Source organism: Caenorhabditis elegans, chromosome X, assembly GCF_000002985.6.
Source record: "Caenorhabditis elegans chromosome X".
NCBI lineage: Eukaryota > Metazoa > Nematoda > Chromadorea > Rhabditida > Rhabditidae > Caenorhabditis > Caenorhabditis elegans.
In genome coordinates this window covers 10,230,159-10,254,556 of record NC_003284.9, presented here as the reverse complement: position 1 = coordinate 10,254,556, position 24,398 = coordinate 10,230,159, and the positions used below count along the sequence as shown (strand labels likewise).

Genomic DNA, 24,398 nt, shown 5'->3' with positions numbered 1-24,398 from the left:
ATTTTTAGCAATTTAAAATATTGTATAATGTATGTTATAATTCAACATAATTTACAAACTAAAAAAATTAACTAGTACAATAAATAGAATTTGGAAGAACTGGCAACAGGTTTAGTTCACCTGGAATGAATATGTATAATTTGTCTCATTTTTTAGAGAAGCTCGCAATGTTAAGTTTTGTAACTAGATTAATTACTAAACAACTACGACTAATTATGTTGCACATCTCTCAAGAAGTGTGTTTTTGCACGAGGTTTCTTTGATGATCGCGGGGTAAAGTGATGGATCATGTGGCACTGATGTTACACACTCTAAGGGACCAGAGCAACATGGGATTTGTTCAACTGATACGGGCGCCACGCCACTATCTTATTCTCATTTCTCAATTTTCTCATATTTACATTCAAACCAAACATCTAAAAATCTTCATGTCTTTTCATTGTTCTTCATATATCACTTGTCTCCGATCTGCTCTGTAAAATTTACCACATGTTGTGCCGATCTGGAGCAGCAAAAAAACATTTATGAGACAAAGTGGTGTCATAAAACAAAACGTTCAATGGCTACTTCATTTCTCGCCATCCTGTCCTAGGCTCTGTCATATTGTTATTCTTTTTTATGTTCTAAACCGTAGAACACCAACCATTTCATTTTGTTTGGATGAATGTGATGTTCCACAGAATTACGTGGTTGTGTGAAGAACAAGAATCTTAAGGAGGACTGCTGCTAGGGAGTAGGTTCTTTTCCAAGATCTCATCAGTTTTTTTTCCATCCAATCCCACCCCGGGCATTTATTGAAGCCGCGCGATGAAAAACTTAAGATAGTAGCTGCAATCCGGCGAGGCTGTTTGCCGAAATCTAGACCGTGGTATACAGTTTTTTCAACACTCTTCCACTAAAAACACCAACGCTCGCCGTGTGTGAAATCTAAATGACAATATCTTGGTTTGTATTGGTCACTTATGTGGTCACACCTGAAATGTCGTCATTTGTGATTTTTCTGTACTACACTAGTTTGGAGAATACTACAAGAGCACTCTTTCATAAGAGCACTATTTTATTGCGTATTTCTAAGTTAGTTTCAAATTCACCACAAACCCCAAAAGAAAGGTTTGTCTCAAAAAAAAACCAACTCTCAGTATTTTATGACTCCATTCCATAATTGTGAATATCTAGTTCGAGCTTTGAGAATTATAACTTTCATGATTTCATTCTGATTGCTTTTCTACTTTTCTATTTTCAAAAGATATCTTGAACTGTGTTAACTCATCGTACAGAGCATAAAATCATAGATATTCGCCGAGAAGTGGAATTTCATCCTCGTTTTCATTATCTTCTTATTTTTGTGCAACACCCGTGCTTTTCACAACCCTTTCGTCCAAGCGTGTATATGATTGGCTATCAGTGAGGTTAAGAAAAGCTGGACGCTTCTTCTCTTCTCCGGTCAGCTGTTTGCACTGTCATTCTATATCTTTTCTATGTTCACTTATTTTTCTTAGAACCACGTCTTTTATAGTATGTATAATATGTGATTTTTCCCATTTTGGAGCTAAACTTTTGACAGATCAACTTCCTATTATACGTTCTCTTTTGTTCCTTCCGCATTGTTATCTCCCACGAGCTCGTGTTTTTCCTCATTCAGCAGCACATTGGTTACATTTAATTTTGGAATTTTCCAGGTTAATCAGAAAATCGGCGTCATTTGCATCATTGTTCGTTAAGATCACGGGTATTAGCTGCGCAAAAAAATGTCCGGCAACGAACGCACGTAAGTTAGATAATTTGGGGGACCAATTTTTTGAGAGGTCCACAATATTTGTATAGTCAATAAAAGCGTTGTTGAGAGCTGTAAAAAAAGGTCAAATGTGATAATGATTCATTTACATATTTCTTTTTTTTGTTCTACCAAAAATTGGTGCCAACAAAAAAAATTCCTGAAAAATGATTGGGTGCTTAGGTTTCAAAAAATCAGTGTCTAAACGGTAAGTTAAAAGATTTGTTAAGTTTGAACAAATATTTTTAATGTGGTTATTAATTTTTGTTCTGCTTTTTTGTTCTATAAAGGCCCCTTTTCATTTTTGAATTTTTGTCAGCTACTTCATGTTTACACTGACCTATGCTAAATAAGCAAGCTAGACTATTTTGTTTTCCAATACTATCAAAAGAACTGAAACAGCTGGCATTTATTTTCTAATGCGGAGTAGTGCCAAAAATTCCCAACTTAACAAGGTTTATTCGATCCTCCACAATACTTGCAACGTTTCGGCCCTTTTGTGGCAAAGTTCAAACTTTTTATCATACTATTCTGTTTACAATGAATAATTTCAAAGTGGCTGGTAGCATTTGCCAAAAAAACTGTTTACCTACATACAAAGTTAGCTGAGGGAAAAACTTTCAAGGATATATTTCTTACCAAAACGTTACTTTTTCTATTTACATCTCCCTGTTTTTTAGATGCGGGGGGGGGGGGGCGCTTTTCAAGTCATACAAATGTTGTCAACTATACTGTGTTCAATGTCTTTGACACATATCACATTTCAAGTCGATTTTACGCCAAATGCACACAAATAGTGAGATATTCGGATCATGAACTCCCGATTTTTGCCACAGTTGACAGATCTGTCAAGTTAAACCAGCATAGTTTGAAAAAGTCCCCCTATTAGATTTTAGTGAAAGAAACTCAATCTGATCTCAATGTTTATCGAAAATCACAAAAACGTATCATTACTACATTTCGTTTCGCTTAGCTTTTTCTGTCACTTTTCTCGTGAAGTATTTGCAAACAGTTTTTTTTTTAATTTTAAAACGTTTTACTTAGTTTTCTAATAAATGTTCAAACATTATGATTATCTTTCATACAGCTGTTTGATGTTGTGATCCCGGTTAAATGAAAATCTCATGAAACAATTTCGTCGTTGTGCTCATCAAAATCAGTGTTTCCTTGTCTTATTCTCTCAAGCTTATCTCATTCTCTCATGCGATTTAATCAATTCATGAGCACCTATTTTTTCTCCCACCTCTACTTCCGTTACACTTTGTGCATCTGATATCGCGAGAGGGTGGAGAAGGAGAAACTCTTTTCACGAACTCGGCGTTTGCAAAATAATGAATTATTGATAAATGGGTAAAGGCAAAATTGTAATGTCAAAGATGACATGATAGCGAAGAGCTTCTCCTCTTTTGACTATAGTTGGTGAAAGAATGAGAAATAAGAGAGTTTTGAAAATTTCCGATTCCAATTCAAAACTGAGAAGTGGGGGACTGGCAAATATCAAAAAAAGTAGGTAATTGTAAACTTTTTTTATAAATTTATACAACAAAAACAAACTATTTGTTTTTTCCGCTGATTGTAGAGTCTTGTTTTGACTGAAAAATTAATAACTTGAAAAAAAAATATACGTTAAAGTGAATTTTTATTCGTTCCAGTTCCAAAGAAAAAAACAGCTGTGAAATTTAAAATTTACAAGGCCGGATAGACTCAAAGAATCCGTGAAAAACTTTCATTTTTCGGTTCACTGCACAATTCCATTGTAGGCATATATAGTAAATTTATTGAATTTACAGATCAATGCCCGAAAGCCCGTTTCGAACAGGAACACCGTCAAGGATGCCATCGGCGTTCGGTGAGAAGACCTATGTAAGTTTCACTTGATAATTTGATATGAAAGGGTGAAAGTCAAACAAACGTACGGACGGGGTGATTATGAATGATATCAGATAGGGAGAATAATCCCTCTATCAGCTTTTGCATAAATTGACATCAAAAATAGGTCATTTTGAGATGGGGGTGGGGTGGGTCATCCGGTTAGAACCGAATCAAAAGAAATAGAATCACTGTTGGAGATCAACGTCTTTGTTGCAAAACCATTCCGCCTGTTTCATTTCTTTCTTCCAACCCTAATTTATCAAAAGGCACATGATGACGTGCGGCAACGAAAATGCTAAGTTTGCCTAAGCCCAAGTATATTTTTTTTAGTACTTCAAAATTCGCTTCAAAAGAAACACTTTTGACAATAATTTAATTTCCGTTTATTAAAAACATTTTTAAACATAATTTCAAAAGTTATTGTTTCAATTTTAAACAAATGATTATTTTAACCTTTCTAGTGACTCTGAGCTTTTATTGAGCTTTTACTGGAAGCTTTCATTGTAAGCCTGTTTTACAGAAATTTTCTAATCATATGAATTTTACATATTATTAAAATTTTTGTAAACTGGTTTTCTACGTTTCATGATCACAACTCAAATTCCTGTATTTTCTATCTTAGTCTTAAACCAAAGCATTTTCATTTGGCATTTAATAATATTATCAATTTTGCTTTTGTCAAATCTTTTATAAAATAATCATTATTACGCCTAACAAAGAAAAAAAAGACCATTCTTACTGTTTTTGGTATACATACAAATATATAAAATTCAGCCAAAACTCCTATCTTATTTGAGTCAAACAAAAGTCTGAATTGGTATAATAAATAAACATGTGTCATTTTTTGTGCCTGTTAATTTCTACATAGTGCAATGGAATTGGATATTCTCAACCTTCCCAGTCAGACTGGTCCGTCTTTTTTTGTGCGCACACAGAGACACCTGCAATTACGACTCTCAATACATGAGTATGTCCTTGTAAGGTACTCTTTCTCTCTCTACGTCACTCTCCCTCATACCGTTTCCTTTCACTCATCTAATCCTTTTTGCCCCCTAATGAAGAGAGCAGTCTGTCGGGTTATTACCATACTTTTTTATATTCTTTTGATTAGTTTTTCTTGTTTAGTGAATAGACGAACACTGTTTGTGAGAGAAAATGTATTCGAGTCTTTTCATGTGTACTTCACAGATTATAATGGTTTTTTCGACGGTTTGATCTTGAGAAAACACATAGTCATGCCACACACACACAAACAGTGATTTTCATTTTCTGATGATTTTGCTGCGCGATAAGTTTTTCTTTTTAGCCTTCTTTTTGTTCAGTAGTTTTTTTGCTTTCACTGGGATATGAGAAAAAAAACTTCGATTTTGTGACACACACTTTTTTATTATCTTTAAACATTCCTACTTATTATATTAAAACAAAAGCTTCAGATGAGTAGAGTGCCACGAATCATTGATCGGAATCGCAGAGCTACAGTCACAACGTTTGACTTAGCTCCTATACAGGTTTGGCATATTTGAAATGAACAAAACTTTGAGATACAAGATTTTTTCGATCACAAAAAACTAATAATATGTCGGTTCAGGTCAGCAAAGAAGAACATGAAAAAGAACGGAGCAGATGGCTTGGGAAAATGGAAGAAGTTGAAAAAAGATTGATGGATGCGGAAACTTTGAATTCTTCGTTGACAATTAACAAAGCTGAATTGGTAAGGAAATAACATAGAAAATGGACTATATTTAAACTCAAACTTTTTGGGAATACCAATTTTAAGATTGATGCCCAATTGTGCCCCAAAGTAAAATTATTAAGAAACAAGTAAGATTATTGTTCAAAAATTTATTAAGAAACACATTTTGCAAAAATTATCAATTATCCCCCACAATTATAATTATGACTACCTATAATCATACAACAACTTTTCAGAAAAAGAAAATAGTTGATATGGAAAAGGGACAACGCCCGATGATTGATGCCAACAGAAAACTTTCTGATCGAAACAAGGTTCTTCAGCAAGAAGTGAAAAAAGTCGAGCAACGATTCAGTCATAGTCGTGATGATTTTCTTACTTTGGTCAGTGAACAAATAGGATCGTTTAAACCTAAATAGTTTATGAAGACAAGTTTTTCGTGTGTTAGCACACTTTAGTTTTGAAACATCTAACGGTATTGTTGATGGTCAACTTTATTTTCAGAAAGACATTCACGAACGGCTTCTCAAAGAAAACGCGTGTCTCAAGGAAAAACGTGTTTCTCCAGAAAAACTCGAAGAACTCAGTCGCTATCGAAACAAAGTCTTGGAGTACTCGAAATGTATCACGGCCCTCCGCAGTTCAGCTTATGTAATTTTCATTCCTTTGATCAATTAGAATAAACCTTTCAATTTTAGGAAAAGGACAAACGGTATGAGATGCTGGTGCAGAAATTTAAGCGTTTGCAGAAATGTCTTAAGAAAAGTGAAAACGACGATGACAGAATGAGGTAAGTCTTGACGACCAGAACCTATTTTCAATGATTCTTCTCGTTTGCATAATCCTATTTTTGCAGCAATGGTGGAAGCGATTGTTCAGCAGCCAGCACAGTCAGCCTTGATACGATTACAGAGGATTTCGAAGAGGTTTGTCCGTCTTTAGTTTCCTTAGTGTTTGTCAAGAAACTTTTGATGCGTGTATGTGTCACACGCCAGCTTTTTTCTATTCCTTAAACATTGGTGGTCGATATTCATGACGTTCAGCTTATACTACTTGTTTTTTTCCAAATATATTTGTGAATCATCCTGTTAAAAATTATTTACAAGATCCATGTGATAGAAAATTGAGGGGAACAAGTATGAAACGCATAACTAAATATTTTCGAATAAATTGTGTTCATAGTTTGTGTACTTCCTTGATTAACAATCAATACGGGATATTCATAAAAGTTTTCACTGAAACAAGTACATACAAAGTTAGATTGCTCAAAAAGAGCAGAAAGAAGACAAGCAATTTTCTTAAGTAGTAGCTAATCTTATTAACTCGCCCACAGGCAATAAACAATTTTTATAACTTGGAAGAAGTAAACAGAAATTCGTGTTTATTTTTTTTTGTTTGAAACACAAAACGATAACTCTCTAAAGACACATTCATCAAGTTCAGATGTTCGAGAAAAACAATTTTTTGTTAAATCGTGCCTCAGGTTTTTTTTGTACAACCGTTCACATTTTTATATTAAACTGTACGTTTTCTTATTCAAAATTTTAAACTGAATGAGTTGTTGATCTGTTTAATAATCTCAACTTAACCGTAGATAACAAAAAATTTGGAAAAAAAATCCAATTATCCAATAAAACATACATTCAATTCACCATCCAATTTAAAACTTCAGGAATTTAGAACTTACTTTCAATGTTTCAAACCCCGCTATTCCTTTTTTGATTATCAGTTTTTCAGCTACAATGAAATAGTTTTTCAAAATATTCTGATAACTTTTCAAATCAAAATGCACAAATGTTTTTGAGCACAACCGAGTCAGTTCAAAATCAACCATAAAAGTTTAGATTAGAACGTACTTTTTATAAATAATAAAGTTCAACTCCAATAAACTAGATTTTTAAGTTTTTTGTTGCATTTTGCAAGCAATTTATCTTGTCGTGTATGTGTGTGACCAGCGCACTTTACATCTTTATGACCACACTTTTTGATAAACGTTAGTCTATTCTCCTCACGAATCGTAAATGAGACGAGGGGATATCTATAAAAAACTGTTTGATGGTTTGTGGGAGGCTAAACAATCATTCATCTGCTTTTACTTCGGCTTCCTCCTATTAACTCATTATCTTCATCCTCCTCGGATATTTTCTATTTTTCGTTGTCTTTACAAATGCTTGTGATTTTAGCTTGAAGAAGCCAGTAATTGAAGAAGGTAAAAGTCTATAAATCAAGAAGTATAATAATAGTAAAAAATGCGAGACTCAGGAAACTAATTTTCGGAAATATAAGATGCCGACAATTCCGTCGTTGGGGTGCGGTTTTTCCTTATTTTCTCGCTAATGTTCTTTAACCGTAGTTCCAAAAGTTTTCATTGTTCCATCTGTTTCTTGCATGGATTAACCTTCAAAGCCTTTTGTCTGTCACTTGATCATTTTAATTTGATAAAGTGGAGATGTGGATTCAAAATGTCAATGTGTTCTTGTCCCTTTACATTCACCCCTCCACTTCTTCCCGCATAAGGTTAGTGCCGCTGCATTTCATTCTTATGCAAAATTGATTAATTAAAAATGCTAACCATTTTCATTTACGTCATGACCACAACCACAGCATGACTCACATTGTAACCTGTATAGTCTGCACAGTAGGGAAGAAAACGTTCGCTTTGAAGGTTTATTTCAACATTGAGTCAGTTTTCTGATAGGTTTACTGCCCAGCATTCAATTTTAAGAGTTGTTAACTTTTTGGAAATGATTTTCAAACAACTTTCGTATTAAATTGTGGAATTTGTTTTATAGTTCTATCATTTTTATCTATTCATTTTTAGAACACCGCAATTTTTATCGCAATGTATTCTTTTACTTTTTTTTTCGTCTTTAGTTTTAGAAAATATCAAACCTGAAACCATGTTCCAATGTCTCGTTTTAAACTTAACATATTGGAATTTCACGTATAACTGAACAAAAACATGTCATGATGGTAACCGAAAAGACTTAAGATATTGAAAATGACGTGAACTGTCTTTCAAAAAGCTTTCAAAGCAACCAAAACATCTTGAAATTTTCTTGCCTATTATAATTGTGGTATGCGTAGAAGATGAAAATTTGGTGGGTGCAAAATTAATCGAAACTATAAGACTGTTTTTCAGTTATTCATTTTGGGGATAAGCCTAATGAATATGCAATTATAACAGGGGGCAAGAATAATAAGAAAATACAGTACGTCAGTAGGATTACTTATTTATATTTTAAAAAGTGTTAGAGTTTCAGATGATGGATATTATATTTCACAAAATCTTTCCAATTTGAAAACTTCTAGGGTCAGAAATTGTGATAATTAGTTCATTGGTAGCAGCAAGTTCCATTGGAAGTATTGCCCTTGAACACCCAGCGACAAACGGTAATCAATCACTTTCTTAGAATCAAATTAAGACGCACCCTCTATGTATCTCAATTCGCCGGTGATACGATACTGACGGGATGTTTTTCTTTGCAAAACACCTTTTGTTGCGTTTACCCGCTTCTTTCAAGAAAAACATTGATTTTTAATCGTTATTAATATTATTATTGTGAATTCATAATTCACGAATAAATTTTAAATTAAGCAGGTCAACTTGAGATTAGAAAATCGTGAAATTGTGTGAATTAGACCGTAAACTCGGGATTCTCGGATGTTCCAAGTGTCCCCTCCTACCGAATGATACGCATCTTTTGAAAATCTATGAATTTCGGTTTTGAATATTCACCACAACGTAAATTATGTATAAGATTCTCGACGTCATCATCAATCGTTCTTTTTCATGTGTTTTTGGAGATAACCATCTAGATAGCCTTCACCTAATCGGTTACTTCATTTTGAATCAACGTTTATTTACAGGTTTTTGCCAAGGATATTGAAACCGACTATCAAGCGTTGTATAGGGAAAACGCCGAGCTGCAAAGGGCATTGAATGTGAGTGTTCTTTTAAATATGATTCACTTTTAAATATGATTTTTGTGAATCTAATGATTTTAATCCCAATCAAGTTTATCCAAATAATAATATTCAGGAACTACAACTAAACACTTCTGATCTAAGCGAGGAAAGTTTCTTGCGAGACCAGATCAGCTTTGCCAATTCGACAATCGAACAACAACAACTTGTCATCGACGCAACACAGGATATGGTTAGTTGATAGTATCAGTCAATACTTTTTCTAGATCTACCCGTTTCTTGAAAATTTTTGAGCATAAAAGAGCAGAACATTGAGGGAATCCGATCTGACGTGATTACCGAAAAAAAGGGCAAAAAAGACTACGGCCACTGGTCTTGTGTAAACAAAATACCAGCTGGCAATTACGTAGCAACTCCCCCTCTTATCCTCCCAATTGATCATTCCGATTGATATGTTGATTTGGCGTGTTTAGTTGTGTGTTCATATCCCCCATTGCATGAACTAACAAATGTTGCAGATGTCCCAAACTGCTCAACTCAAATCGACCATTGCTGGTCAACAAGAACATATTCGAAGCTTAGAAACAACTGTTGATGACCTCAAACAGCAAATTGCATCTCAAACTGAAAGAAATGATGTGCTCGAGTTTCAAGTGCTCGAAATGGAAGAAAATCAAAAACAACAGGTTTGATGTGTTTGCGAAAAAAATTAATTGTTATTAAGTGGTTTTTTTTTTCGTTTGAAAAATTGCTGTGTGATTACAATATTGTATTTAAGTTTGTAATGCCTTAACTATTCTGAGGATGAAGGGTTATATTGTGGTTCAAAGTTCCTTAATAACTTTCTGATCGAAATATCATATAATTTTTTACCAGCTATGTAGGCTTGGAGGTTTAAGGATAGTATGGCACAAATGTAAAATAATCTGATATCGAAAATTACACATAAGCGTCTTGCAAAAGTCGGTCAAATTAGTTCTGAACAAGTTATTTTCTAGGATACAATTGCTGCGAAACAATCAACGTTTGAATCAGAAAAAACTCAATTGCTCAAAGAACTTGATGAAGTGAAGAAAGCACATGCGAATCAACTTAAGAGCATTGCATTAATCAAAAAGGAATTGGAGGATCACAAGGCTGCTGCTCCATCGGTTAAACCAACATTATCAGAATCAGAACAAGTCGACGCATTACAACAAAAATTTGAGAAAGCTGAAGCCGCTAATGTTAGCGTAAGTTACCAACTTTTCTTGAAAAAATTTAAATCAATTTTTTTCAGATTAATGAAGAACTCAGATCAGCTTCAAAGGAACTGGGCAAAATAAGATTTCAGATGCAAGGAAAAGAAAGTGATTTAAGCAGAGAACGAAAAATGACCGAAGCTTTAAGCGCGTTAGTATTTTTTATTTTTTATAACTAGAAAACTATAATTTGTTTTTTTCAGTCAATTACAATCCGTTGTATCGTCGTCACAAGAAGAAGCTTTGAAAAAAGAAGAAGAACTTAAAAAGCTAAAAGCCACAGTGGAACTGCAACAAGCGGAAATTGAGAAAATGCATGAAGATAAGAAGGAAGCTGATCAAAAGTTCAAAAATCTTGAGAAAGAATATGCAGCATACAGAGATGAACAACGGCCTGAAATAAAAACAGAGTTAGAGAGAAGATACGAAGAAGCAAAATACAGACTTAAAAATGCCCTCGAAAAAATTCATGATTACGAGCTACTGTACGAAGCTGCAAAGAAGTCAGAAAATGATGGATCTATTTCAAAACATTTGGAAGAGGAACTTATTGAGGTAGTTTGAAAAAAAGTGCAAACCCATTTTTCTTAATTTCAGGTGAAAGAATTCAATGCTCATTTGGAACGTCAGTTCCAGTCTCAATCAGATATTATTGAAGCCTTGAAAAAGAAGCTGCTCCAACACAGATCATTTTGTGATAAGATCAATAAGTTGTCAGAACTTGAAGATGCTAGCAGAATTCAGGAAGAACTAGTAATGTTCTCAAGAGAGAATAATTGCGACGAAGGGAAGATTGCTGCAAATATCGCACTCATAATCAAGGTATGTGTTAAATTTCAGTTCCTAAGGTTATGTACTTCTTTTATTGGGTTAAATACTCCAATAGTGTTTCGTTCTTCTTAACGCTTGTACAATGCTCAAATAACATTTAAAAAAGTAAATAATAGTTGTTAAACACTCTTAAAATGATATCTCTCTCTATTTTTACAAGGAAAATTGAATTTTCAAAATTTCAAATACAAATCTCCGAAATATTTTGCAATGCCGGTTGTTTTTATCAGCATAATTGGCAAATTAGGTAAAAATCATGCATTCATAATAGTGCTGTGCGGCTCTCGGCTCGCGCCGAGTGCCGAAAAAACACCTAATTTTCGGCAAAAAGCCCAAAATGTCGGCTCTCGGCTCGCGCCGAGAGCCGAGAGCCGCACAGCACTGATTCATAAGTATATATTCAGGATATCCGCAAGAACACATTCTACTCACCATTGGAAATCTCCACCGCCCATCATAAGGTAAGAACATGCTTTCTTGCAAATGAAACATATAAATCATTTCAGATTCGCCCATACAGCTCGGTAGACTCATCTGCGGAGTGGCAGTCAAACAGCAGTGAAGGTATCGTCTCACCAGACGAGCATGACGAATAGACAATTTTGATATCCAATATGTGCAATTTCTAATTTATGACACCTCCTTCTCCTCCTCATCCCACATCTTTCATTGAATTCCATTTACTTTTCTTTTTGGAAATATTATCAATTTTTCGATTATGATTCTAAAATATTTTCAACTCCCGAGAGTTTTTTTTCTTAAGTTCTATTTTCACCAATATCGGGAAGCATTTATTGGAATGCAGCAACTCACTTATTCATACTTTTATTGCTTAACTTTGTATTTGTATAATTTGAAAACGAACATTGAATAAAAATACAAATTCAAAATTTGAATATAAAAAATAGAACTGTGGTCCAGTTTTGTCCATTTATTGGCAAGATAGGTAGATCTTCAGAACTTTAAAAACTCATAACTCAAACTAACTTTTTTCGAAATCTCTCTCAGAAACTTTGTAGCAAATTTTAAGCTCTTTCAGAATTTACCAATAACATCCCCGCAGGTGTCAGAAGCTTCAAGCCAGGGGTGTGCGGCAAATGGAAAAAATTGCCGAGCTCGGCAAATCGGCAATTGCTGGTTTTTCTAAATTTGCCGAGCTCGGCAAATTCGGCAAATCTCATTTTTCAATATTTGCCGAGCACGGCAAACTCGGCAAATTTGCCGATCTCGGCGAATTCGGCAAATTCGGCAAATTTGCCGTGCTTAACAAACTCGGAAAAATTTAATATTTTTAATGTTTTCTGGAGCACCAAAACTACTGAATTCTTAACACACATCTGGTTTCTGAATAAGTTCCGCGTAGTATGTCTGTTTAAGCATCAAAATAGCTCAATTTTGTGTCATTTTACTAAATTTTTGGCTAAAAAATCAATAGTTTTAGTCAAAATTGTACTGTCAAATTTTTGACGAGTGCGGCAAATTTCGAAATTTGCCGAGCTCGGCAAATTCGGCAAATCTACTTTTTTGAAAATTGCCGAGCTCGGCAAATCGGCAATTGCTGGTTTTTTAAAATTTGCCGAATTCGGCAAATCGGAAAATTTGCCGAGCTCGGTAAGTCGGCAATTTTCGGCAAATCGGCAAATTTGCCGCACACCCCTGCTTCAAGCAGTTACAGAAAACGGACATTTTCAGTCATACCATTCAGTACGTATTTTATTATTAAATGAATACGATCATTTATTGGCAAAATAGGTAGATTTTCAGAACTTTAAAAATTCATAAGTCACTTCAAAATATTATTTTTTTCGAAATTACTTTCAGAAACTTTGTTGCAACTTTTAAGCTGTTCAAAATTTACCAATAACATCCCCGCAGGTGTCAGAAGCTTCAAGCAGTTACAGAAAACGTACATTTGCATATGCCAAAATTTCATTTTGAATCATGAAATCAGTTTTTTATGGGCACGTGGTTTAGTCGTCATAATAGTGGGCGACTCTGTATACGATATTAATTGAATGACAAAACCGGAAAAGTAATATAGACTGTTGTGAACAGAAACAATCATGCTTGAGAAACGCATTTTTTCTTGTTTTAATTTCCGTTTTTTTTGAGATGATAAAGGCTCCTATCGGTATAAAACACTCATTGCTGTTTTACTTGAAAAGTCTGTATATCGAGAATGGTAGCCTTGGCTTTGGTTAATATTTTCTCTAAAAATGGCTTCTGCGCAAGTTTCCTAACTAACTTTTTTGTAATTTACTTGACCACCTTCTTTGTTAAAAATTTGATTGGCACGTATAAAAAAATGATTTTGATATTTTCATTATTGGGAATATTGTTTTCGGGAATAGAAATCCTTGCCAGACCATTCGCTCATAATTATAACAACAGTTTGATGTTCTTCAGTTTGAATTTTTGGACGAGCTCTCAAACACTACCCGAATTCTTTATATCAGTATGGGCAGGGCTTTATGTAACCATACTAGCTTTCATTGCGGTACAGTTTGTCTATCGATATTCTTGTTTGATGAATACAAATGTCATGGAGTTATTTGATGGTTTTGGGGGTGTACTATTGATGATGTATCCTATTCTTCCTGGAGTAATCTATTCTTGTGTTTTTTATTTATTTTGTTTACCAGATAACATATCTGATTCGTATGTTCAGTAAGTGGTTTTTAAGAAGTTCATTCAGTGCAACTTTTGTCTAGTATGCATAGATAAAATCTTCAATTACGAGTAACACAATTTTTTCCCCTGCTTTGAGGAAATTATCATTTTAATCCACTTATTTTTTATAGAGATGAAATATTTGAAAACTACGGATTGATTATCAAGGAAATTCCTCGATTCATTGCTCTTACATACAATTTGAATGAAACTATAAGATGGAACAGTATTTATTTTTTCTTATCCGCCGTCTCCCTCATTTCAATTCATTATGCTATCATGTTTTACTTCGGCTTGAAAATGCATTTCAACATGAAACAACAGCTGCTAAAATTTTCGTCGAAAAACAGGAAACTCCAACGTCAATTTTTCAAGGCTTTAATATTTCAAAGTATAGGACCAACGGTATTGTTAGTCTTGCCGGCTGTTCCAGTTCTGTTGTGTCCAGTTGTTGCGTCATTTTTTCACTTTTTTTTTTCGAAATTCAGTTGGCAAACTGGATGGCTCTATTCTTTTATTTGCTTTTATCCACCATTTGATAGTATTTCTTTTCTGATGATTGTAACAGAATATCGGAACATTATTCACGGTTTGAAAAAAATCCATTTGATTGATTTGATAAGTTTTTTTTTAGAAAGATACTGGAGTCTATTGTCAGGAAGCAGAACGGAACAAACGAAAGGAGATTCCCAGCAAATCAATAAAGAAAATCAAAGGAGACATGTTAAAACAATTATGAATTAGAGGATCAGCATGATTTTTACCAATTTTATTGACATAAATGTGTATTTCCAAAACTGTGTTTTGTTAGAAAATTGTTTTCTTTTTTCAGCAGTGACATTAACATAATTTCAGGCACCGTCCCAAAACACCTTTTTGAACTCGAAGGTTCAACTATGCACCAAACCGGCCCACGTTTTTTTTTCATAACTTAAAAAATTATTTTTAAAATGAGGGCATGTAATACGCAAGTAACAGTAGAACACTAATAATTACGAAAAGACTACTGTAGACTGCAATACTAACTTTCGAGAGTGTCTTTGAATGCAATACTAATGGATACGCAAAACTAATAAAAAATTTGAAAAACTACACACTTACCAGTTACGAAGCCTCCACCTAAGATTTTTCTTGTTCAACTGGGAACGTTTTGCATTTAAAATTTGTATGATACAAGTTAGAAAAATAAAAGACACTCTATTCGGCTTTATGCACTACAGGTGTGAAAGTCCGACATCACTGTGGTGATAAAGTAAACATAACTGTTTCATTTGATGATTTTTGGTTTATGTTTGTCAATACAGATTTCTGAGTCATCTTCTGTCGCTTTTCAATTACAATTGGCTGCTAGTTTATAAAATTTTTCATTTTCCGTATTAGTATTGTATAACAACACTTTGAATACATAGCATTATACATAGCTTATTTTAGATTGTTACAAGATATACAAATCATTTTGATTTCTGAGTTTTTTTCAAGTTAATTTTTCTTTTTTTTTTACCCGACTTCTCATCGATTGCTTGAAAATTTATATGCACATCATTCAATGTCTTTTACAATTTTTCAAAACAATTAATAAACAAATTTAAAGGTTTATTAATGATGGAGTACGGTCAGTGAGAATTTTTAAACACTATTTTCAAGGTGTTAAAACGACCAAGTATTACGATAAAACTTTAAAGAAGTTAAACATATTTTGAACAAAAACTGGAAGAATGTATTTTTGATTGTCGAAAAAATGTGGAAACAGAGTTTTTAATTACTAATTGACTTAAAATTTTTATTACGATTTTTTATTTTAGCACCATAGGAATGGCTTTCAATAATTTCTCCACTAGTCATAATGGTCATCTTCAATGGTTCCACATACTTGGCTTCAAACGTTCTTAAATGTGTTCGCAATGTTGTCTACGTGCAACATAGCAGATGTTTGTCACTCATTCTCTACTCCTCTCTCTCCATCCTCATCCATACTCCCTTGACCCAGATTCTATTACACCTAATACTTATTGATTGATGCATCTTCACAAGAATAACGGACCTATCAAAAAGTTCCGTTCATTTCAAGTTTGTGAAGTGAAAAGGTAGAATAGTTTCAATGACGAAGAAATAGTGTTCTTTGAAGTACTCCACTCATCCATCTGCCCTTCACGAAACCTTCACGAAACAGTTGTCAATCTCTATGTCCGTCTTCTTTCTTATTATCTATGCGTCTCTAATTCTCTTAATTTACACGACATCTCCTTTTCCATATACTTCTCCTTTTCTCTTTTCTTCACATACTTCAACAGTGGACCCCGAAACAACCCGATTCATCTGGTTTTGAAGGGAAAGAAAATACATTACGCTTTACTTTTCCATCTTTGCCTTCTTATTATATCGTGTATGTTTCTCTTTTGAATGATTTTCTTGATTTCCTTGTTCAGATCTACGTCCATTTTTTCAACTGTTCTTTGGGTCTTCATCATATCATTTGTTTTGAATAAGATACATGCGACGCAATATGTCTAGTATATCCCATGTATAGTGATGTAGTCGTTTTATGATAATCAGCTTGATCAACAACAATTTTAGTTAAAAATTCTATGACCCTCCCCAGTCTTAAATGTTTTTCATTCATCGGATCTTATAACTCATGTGAGTTTTTTCGTTATCACAAATTGCCATGTCGAATATCAATTTATAAATCAACATTTTTTGGTTATCAAAACACATTCAAATATCTTATGTCTAAATGTCGATTATGTATGAAAACCATACTTTTTCAGTTCGCCAACTTACAACTGTTGGCATGTTTTAAAACGTACGCAATACCATTATTTTTATTTATATATATTCTGAATTGCAGTTTCTTTGTTCCGAACAATTTTTGTCATATTTAGAAACAGTGTCTCAATTCTTGATAATGCTTCCACTCTGTCAGTTTTGTTATTGTTTGAATGTTCACTCCGCTGCTTCAGTTTTTCTTACACTTGAGAAGAGGGAAATCGTCACACGACCCCTATTTCTTATTGATTCCTTCTCAGTATTCTTTTGTCATTTGGAAATTTGTTTGCTGCTGCCAAACCGTCAATCAGAAAAATGTTGATATATTATCCATAAACTATCCCTATCATAAACCAGTTGCAAACATCGAACGCGTAACTATTCCCAATATTTCTCCGTTCCATTTCTCTCCATCTCTTCTGTCTCGCCCCCCACCCTATTACCAAGGCTTCCTATTTATTCAGCTTCATCCACTTTCTAACAATGGTATCCTTTTTATTTTTTGGAAAATAGTGGTCATGGACTTCCTAATGCGATTACACATCAAACGGGGAAACACCTCCAAACTGATCGCAGAAGCGCTCTAGAAATTTCCGCGACGCCGTATTTTTGCCTTCGCCAATTGAAGTGTCTTGCCGAAAACAAAACGCCATTGAGGAAAAAAAAAACTCAGCAGCGTCAAGGCTTAAGAAAAATGCAAGAAACTGGTTTATGTCTCCTTCATCTCAACAATTATTTCATTTTCCTTTTGCCTGTAATCAACAAAAATCAAAGACGTCTTTACCGTTTTGTTTCTTTACTTCCGTGTTACCACTTACCGTGTTTTTAATTATTTCAGAGTAAAGAAAAAAGGCCAAAACTATGTTTTGGTTTATTCTTCTCTCGTCTTGCATTGCGATACATGCTCAACAAGGACTGCTTCTTGGTAAGTGGACAAAAAAACAAGAAGCCCATAGTCGGCCATGAAAAATGTTGTTTTAGTTTTAAAAAACACAAATGTATTGCCCACAGCAGTATAGAAGCAAATAACATTACTGAAACTTCGTTCAATTTTCTCACAGTTGAATTTTCTCATATATGAACTAAATGAGCTAAAAATATTCGATTTTTATCATCTTGTCTTTGTCTTAAAAGCCGTAATCTTATGTTCTATTCTATTTTGAACATATAATATTTTGGCAATTTATTTTTTGTTGTTTTTTAATTTAAGATTTCTTTTATACAAATTTTTTGCGCTCGTGAGCTAAAAATGTACCTTAATTGAATAAGCAGCCAAGAAAATGTAAAGTTAAACTTGAAAAAAGGTTTGGTCAATACTTAGCGTACTAGCGAGAAAAAGAAATTAGATCTTTGCTGAATTTAGCTTTTTGTCGACATTTTTAAGTAGCATAAAAAGATTTTGGGACATTTTAGAGTTTATTTAAATTTGTCAGTCATTTTCAAAACACGTTTCGAAGTTTTTTTTTAGATTTGCATCCTGCCGCGGGACCTCAGTTTTTTGAGGAGTCTATTCTTGGTAATGCTAATGGTGACAAACTTAACAATGAGTTTGCTGACGTGCCAATTGATTCTTTGATGGACCCAGAAGGAAAGCCAATCCATGACCCACTTAGAGCTCATGCTATGGTGTATGTTTTTTTTTCATTCTGAGATTTCCCCTTTTTTGCTGATCGATCCACTGTTGCAGGCTTGAAGAGGAGCTGAGAAAAGAAGCAGCCGAAATACAGAAGATTATGGCAGAGAGCGAAAAGGAGGATATGAAAAAAGGCGAAGTCACATCTGCCACGTGGATTTATGCTCTCATTGGGTGCTCACTAGTAGTGAGCACTGGTATTCTCCCAGCGTTTCTGTTGCCAGCAAATATTCACGTTTTACTTTCCTCATCGCGTATGTTTTTAAAATTAAATTGCTGTTAAGATGTGTTTCTAATATTTAAATCATGAAATAATTGATACCGACTTTAACATTTTTTCTCAATTTTAAACGTTTTAACTTCAATTTTTTTAGAAGGACAGCGTCGATTGAACCTCCTTCTTGGGTTTGCGATTGGTTCTCTCCTGGCCGACGTGTTTTTGCATCTTCTTCCAGAAGCATACGAAAGTAACGAAAATCATGTTTCTATAGGATTGTGTGTTCTCGCCGGATACCTTACGTTCTCCCTCATCTCAAAACTTGCATCGTCAGAGGAAGAACAGCACAAGGCAAGTAGTTCCGCTCACTTTTTGAATGTTTATAGCGACAAATCATAAACATTGGTCATCGGGAATATACTAGAATAAAATTTTTGAGAAAGGAAACTGCTATTGATGTTTATAAGAAAAATACATTAAACAACTCAGAAGAAAATATTTTCAGGCGTGTGCCTATTTGAACTTGTTCGCAAATATTGGAGATAATTTTGCTCATGGACTCGCAGTTGGAAGCAGCTTTCTTGTTTCTACAAAGGTATGAAAAACGACTATCTACTGGAAGACTGAAATGACAAAGAAAGTTGAAAGTAAATGAAAATATTTGTTGAACGACAGGACACTTGTTCTTTAAGCATCTTACATGCATAAAGGATATGCGAAAATTTATCATAGTCAAAAAAGGTTTGGGCTACTAATATATGGTTTTTTTTAAACAAAATATATAATATTCATAAACTACCTGATAATCTAAAATTTCTAACTCGAATAGTCTATTTTTGGGGGTCCCCTGGGTCGAGGTCACGGTCACGAACCCTACACCATAACTGAGATGACAATAGAACATTTTACAATTTTACATGGGTTGAGGTATGTGACGGACATTTTACAGTGTCTTAAATGTTTTCTTACATTCGAGTTTCACAATTTTCTTTATACAAAAGCATCTTTATATTATATTTCAGTTTGGAATTATGACTACAATTACAATTCTCCTCCACGAAATTCCTCACGAAATAAGTGATTTTGCTATTCTCTTACGTGCTGATTTTGGGAAAACAAATGCTATTTTAGCGCAGGTAAAATCTAGCAATTCTAAATTGGCCAACCAAAACTATTATTCCCTTCAGCTTACTACTGCTGCTTTTGGTGTGCTCGGTTCTTTAGTAGCACTTCACCTGCACACTTCCAATGTTCCGGTCATTGAGACTCTCCTTCCATTCACCGCAGGAGGATTTCTCAACATTGCTCTGACAGAGCTTCTACCCGAGATTAGCGCTGAAACATCTCCAGTGTAAGTATTAAGATAATTTTTAAAAATTAACCGCTCTTGACTTTTTTGCAAGTTTTAGAATACTGTGGTATATCACTGAATCCAAAACCACTGCATACTCAATAACCTAAGTATATTTAAGCAGTTTTAATATTTCTAACAATATTAAAATTTTGATTGATCTACTGTGTAATTTTCAAATAGTCTTGCCGCGTGTAATGCCTTTGTTTTGAGAGTTTTCGTGACACAATTGCGTAGACCACGCGTAGATCACAATAAATTTGTCTCTGATTTTGCATTTCTGCTAATTTTTCTCATATTAATTATGATATACGTTTGATCGACGCAAATTTTTCACAGAAATGCTCAAAAAAAACTAAACGCGCCAAAACTATTTGTGACTTTATTTACTCTATTTGAACTTATAGAAATGGAAAATAAAATACGAAGTTTGCAAAACAACAATAAGACCGCATTACAAGTTGGTAGCAATAAAAACATTTATTTACAGCGAAATCCTGAAACAACTGGTGATGATCGTAACTGGAGTGCTCACAATGTCATTCCTCAATTCTCTAAGTTTCTAATCTCTACACTACTTTGTATTTTTGTATTTGTAACTTTTGCCTTATCGAAAAATGGTTAGTGATTCCGTGCCTTGAATATAGATACCAATTTTACTTGCCACTAGTAGAGTTTTTTTTTTGCTTATTCTTTAACATTACTGTATTTTTTATATGCATGTTTCAATGTACCGGTCCTGTTTGCCGGTTTACCAACGGACTAAATTTGCGTTCAGATCTTTCTTCATATTTTTCATTTGATGGAACTTTAAATTTCATTTTATATGACAAATCACATTTGAATATTCTAAAAATGATGTTGCTAGGAGCCTACACGACAGCTCATAGTGCTGCTTGGAAACAATGTCATGGCCGCCCACATGGGCCCGTCTTTTCTGTTTTGGAAATTTCCTTGCATTAGTTATTTTTGTGCAGAGCATTGAAGCATCATCATGCCATATGTGAACAACTGGACAAGTAGTATCAATGCTTCAACAAATCCCAGTACAACTGAAAAGAAAATCACATTGTTTTTCATTTTCAATTTTGATGGGAATTACATTGTGCTTACCAAAGAATTCCTGTGCTCCTCTGAAACAAACTGCGCTTTTCCGCATGCAAGTGGTAAACAAATGGAGAACGAAACGTATGAAGCTCTTTATGTGGACCTACGTTACTAATCTATTGTGCTTGATGCCAACCAGCTGCTCAATTTACTAGGTTTTATTCATTTGTAAAGTCGTTGTGAAGAGTGAGATTTTTAGCTGGAACATCATATATTTGGAATTAATCAGAGAGGCGCGTTCTGTATTCTTTCAATATTGTTACAAAATTCACGAAAATTTTTTTCGTAGTCATTTTTCACTTCAGACATGAATTGTCATTGGTAGGGATTTTACACTAAACATCTTTTTTGTTCTTAATTCACCTAAATATGCCACTTATGCACAAATGAAAAGCTTTTAAAGAGTTGGTTAAGTTCGAGAACATTCAACTTAAGATGTCTTAATTTACTGAAAACTAGTTCCTATTTTGTGAATGACGAAAAATTTGCGCCCATCATTTTGGTGGATATTTACTTTATTTTACATTAAAACGTTTGGCAACATTTTTCTGAATATGTTCAGTTTAAGTATGTTGCATAGAAAACACCAAACTTAATAAATAACAAAATAATATTAGCACGAGCTCAAGTCAAATAGAAATAAAAAACATATATTAATTTTTTTTTCGATGAATCAGATACTTTTTTTATCATCTACCAAAAAAAAATTTAATGATATCGTTACTTAATAATTCCCATCTAATCCCATTTTTTGTGTGCGAAATTTGCTATGTATGACACTTGACCCAACTCGGGTGGTTATGTCGTAAATTTGCTTCCTCTGTCTTGCAAAGATCTTTGCTTTTTATTCGTTTTGTCGCCTCGTTTCCTTTTAAAAGTATTAACCCAATTTGAATTCTTCTCATTCTCGCCTCCTCTGTAAAGGTCGTTTACGAGCCTCTCGAGAGTGGAGTAGGGTTGTTGAAAGGCAATGAATATGATTGCATTGCGTGAATTTGGGCGAGGACCAGCAGAGATTGTTATCATACAAACGAATGGTAACCACAACATATCACTCTATGCCCGTTGAAACCAACTACTTTTATAGTGGACCATTCATGACAGAGGACTCAAATTGAATTTCTCTTTATGCTCTTTTCAATCTGATGTGTGATTCTTTTTCTGGTCTTTTTTTAGATATAGTGTGTAGCTTTAACAAATTGATTTCTATTTCACATAAAAATATAAACACGGAATATAAAATTTTATTACGTGATTTTTAGAATTTAAATTTTTATTCAATGAAATTTGTTTTGGGCATGAAAATATTAGACAAAAATAAAGTATCTGGCACCAGTTAAAAATGGACAAGCATTTTTGAATTATTTAAATGAACAAATCCTGGCAAAAAGAATGTCATAATAAAATGTTTTGAAAAAAATTTTATTTGGAAGTATAAACTTTTGAAAATTGATAGCTAGCTAGATATTGGATTTTAAAAATACGACCCATCATCGCATATTGTGGTCGTTTTCTGCAAATTTTTAAATTACTAAGGTATATTGTCAATTGGTTGGTGCACAAAATTTAACATTTTTTACATATCTGCTAAAAATTTAATAAAATCAATAAAAAAAAATGCAGACTTAATATCCAAACTCCGCAATATCCTGCGATTATTGAAAATAGTGCGTATAAATAAGGTTAAACGAATTTAATTCTGACATTTTAATAATTATAGATACCTATAATTATTAAAGTGTCAAAATGGTTTAAAAAAAACTTTTTGGAAATAAATTTTTGGAAATCGTATGCAAAAAACTTAATACAACTATTATTGGGTTCATTAAATTTTCGAAAGTTTTGATTAATTTCTTGTTTCATTTTGATTTACTGCGGATTCAAATAATTACTTCAGAAAACTTCTACGAAGTGGTAGCACCTTTTAACACATGTTTTGTTTTTATTTCAATCAACTTTTCAAACATTGAATTTTTGATTCAGTATAAAAGCAATCTAGTGATAAGTTTAATTTCCGGTGGAAACCGCTTGCTTCACAAGTTTGCCCTCAATTCTCAAAAGTTCTTCGTTTACTTTGTTTTTCTGCAACTCTTTCGTTTTATTTTCTTGTCGCAACCGTCGGCACTGATTGAACTTCAGGTGATTCAGTTCACGAGATGAATTGAATTCAACACACAAAAGTTGTGACGAATGTTTCGACTCGATTTTCTTCCTGCTTCTCCTGTCGTTCTTCCTAGTTTTTCATGTACATTCTCATAAACCCTTCTTTTTCCTTCATATTGTCTTGCCTTTTCAGTCAGCTTTTTTTTCGCTTTCCTTTCATCGCGCCACGTAAGCAGTGTCATTGACTGACTGACCCCGTGCATGTCTTGTCTGACGATTACACGTGGTATCTGGTTTGAATCGGGAAGAGGCAAGAGGAAGAGACACGGTTTTCACTTTCGGACACTCTCGCACCCACCACAGCAACAAACGCACGCACTCGTGTAAACATTTTTCGCATCTGTTTTTTATTTTAATTTTTCGCTTTCCGATGACGGCTTCTTAATATATGTGAAGTTTATTTTTAAAATAATAAGCTTTTATTATCAAAATATATAAACTGACATGTGAAACGTGGCTTATTTTTTATTTAATTTTTTATTTAAGCTCCTCCCATTCCTGACCTTTCGTTGAAATTTAAATTTATTAGTTTATTTTAAAAAATGGGAAGAGCTTAAATAAAAAACAAAATAAAAATAAGCCACGTTTCACATGTCAGTTTATATATTTTGATAATAACTTAGTTCGAAAGGCATTTTTTTATTTGTGCTTGAATAATAATATTGAAAAGAGCAATATTTTTCGAAAAAATTAAAAATTACACCTAGCAGCTAAACGTTTCACATAGAATTCATGAATAATTAAAAAAACGAAATAAGAATAATTATTAGCAGTAAATAATCTTTAAACAAATAAAAAACAATAGTTTTTTTGAATTCAAATCACTTGGATATATTTTTAACAATTATCTGAAATTATTAGACTAGTGAAAAAAATGTTTTAGATAAACTACTTCACTTCGCTACCTTAACAAGAATTATAGGATTTTGCAGTTTTTTTTTCACAGAACTTTATATTTATTTATTTCAAAAGTGCTTCAGTCACTTTAAAAGTTAGATGTCCATTTTCTGCTCTAATTTTTAAAATATTTCAATACTGATACCTTAATTCTGATAGGCTTCTTCATCAGCAAAATTTCCCCTTTTCCTATCACCACGAGGATTAATATTCTGTTTTCTTTTTGGGGTTTCTTTTTTGCACTTCTCTGTATTTT

General features: G+C 33.5%; 3 protein-coding genes and 5 non-coding genes across 12 annotated transcripts; 5 read left to right on the top strand and 3 right to left on the bottom strand.

Annotated features, from left to right (window-relative positions):
• Window positions 1–268: 268 nt before the first annotated feature.
• On the bottom strand, window positions 269–406 carry C32A9.6. The gene has a single exon (NR_071952.1). It is a non-coding gene; the product is annotated as an Unclassified non-coding RNA C32A9.6 (non-coding RNA).
• Window positions 407–620: 214 nt separating this feature from the next.
• Window positions 621–956, bottom strand: C32A9.5. Its single transcript, NR_071951.1, has one exon. It is a non-coding gene; the product is annotated as an Unclassified non-coding RNA C32A9.5 (non-coding RNA).
• Window positions 957–958: 2 nt separating this feature from the next.
• Window positions 959–1,054, top strand: C32A9.2. Its single transcript, NR_071950.1, has one exon. It is a non-coding gene; the product is annotated as an Unclassified non-coding RNA C32A9.2 (non-coding RNA).
• Window positions 1,055–1,675: 621 nt separating this feature from the next.
• C14H10.2 (JAKMIP_CC3 domain-containing protein) lies at window positions 1,676–12,232 on the top strand (the record flags this gene model as incomplete). Of its 5 annotated transcripts, NM_001373465.1 has the most annotated exons (16): window positions 1,678–1,768; window positions 3,565–3,637; window positions 5,235–5,357; window positions 5,576–5,722; window positions 5,844–5,990; window positions 6,038–6,129; window positions 6,196–6,265; window positions 9,210–9,284; window positions 9,382–9,498; window positions 9,785–9,952; window positions 10,265–10,498; window positions 10,546–10,658; window positions 10,711–11,062; window positions 11,105–11,329; window positions 11,743–11,799; window positions 11,845–12,232. In NM_001373465.1, 16 exons carry the CDS (start codon window positions 1,749–1,751, stop codon window positions 11,932–11,934), a joined length of 2,103 nt encoding a protein of 700 aa, NP_001359535.1. The 5 variants fall into 5 exon arrangements, with proteins under 5 accessions (NP_001360623.1, NP_001359535.1, NP_001360624.1 ...); NM_001373464.2 differs by lacking the exon at window positions 9,785–9,952 and having other exon boundaries at window positions 1,676–1,768; NM_001373467.4 differs by lacking the exons at window positions 1,678–1,768; window positions 3,565–3,637 and adding an exon at window positions 5,068–5,154 and having other exon boundaries at window positions 11,845–12,229.
• Window positions 7,830–7,970, bottom strand: C32A9.4. Its single transcript, NR_071948.1, has one exon. It is a non-coding gene; the product is annotated as an Unclassified non-coding RNA C32A9.4 (non-coding RNA).
• C32A9.3 lies at window positions 7,830–7,970 on the top strand. Its single transcript, NR_071949.1, has one exon. It is a non-coding gene; the product is annotated as an Unclassified non-coding RNA C32A9.3 (non-coding RNA).
• Window positions 12,233–13,517: 1,285 nt separating the features above from the next.
• Window positions 13,518–14,752, top strand: str-74 (Seven TM Receptor; the record flags this gene model as incomplete). Its single annotated transcript, NM_077319.1, has 3 exons — window positions 13,518–14,005; window positions 14,140–14,597; window positions 14,643–14,752. The coding sequence occupies 3 exons, from the start codon at window positions 13,518–13,520 to the stop codon at window positions 14,750–14,752; spliced, it is 1,056 nt and encodes a 351-aa protein (NP_509720.1).
• A 2,860-nt stretch (window positions 14,753–17,612) lies between these two features.
• Window positions 17,613–20,818, top strand: zipt-13 (Zrt (ZRT), Irt- (IRT-) like Protein Transporter). Its single transcript, NM_077318.8, has 8 exons — window positions 17,613–17,699; window positions 18,243–18,402; window positions 18,462–18,661; window positions 18,782–18,975; window positions 19,130–19,219; window positions 19,647–19,760; window positions 19,812–19,975; window positions 20,466–20,818. The coding sequence occupies exons 1-8, from the start codon at window positions 17,636–17,638 to the stop codon at window positions 20,539–20,541; spliced, it is 1,062 nt and encodes a 353-aa protein (NP_509719.2). The 5' UTR covers window positions 17,613–17,635; the 3' UTR covers window positions 20,542–20,818.
• The last annotated feature ends 3,580 nt before the right edge of the window (window positions 20,819–24,398 follow it).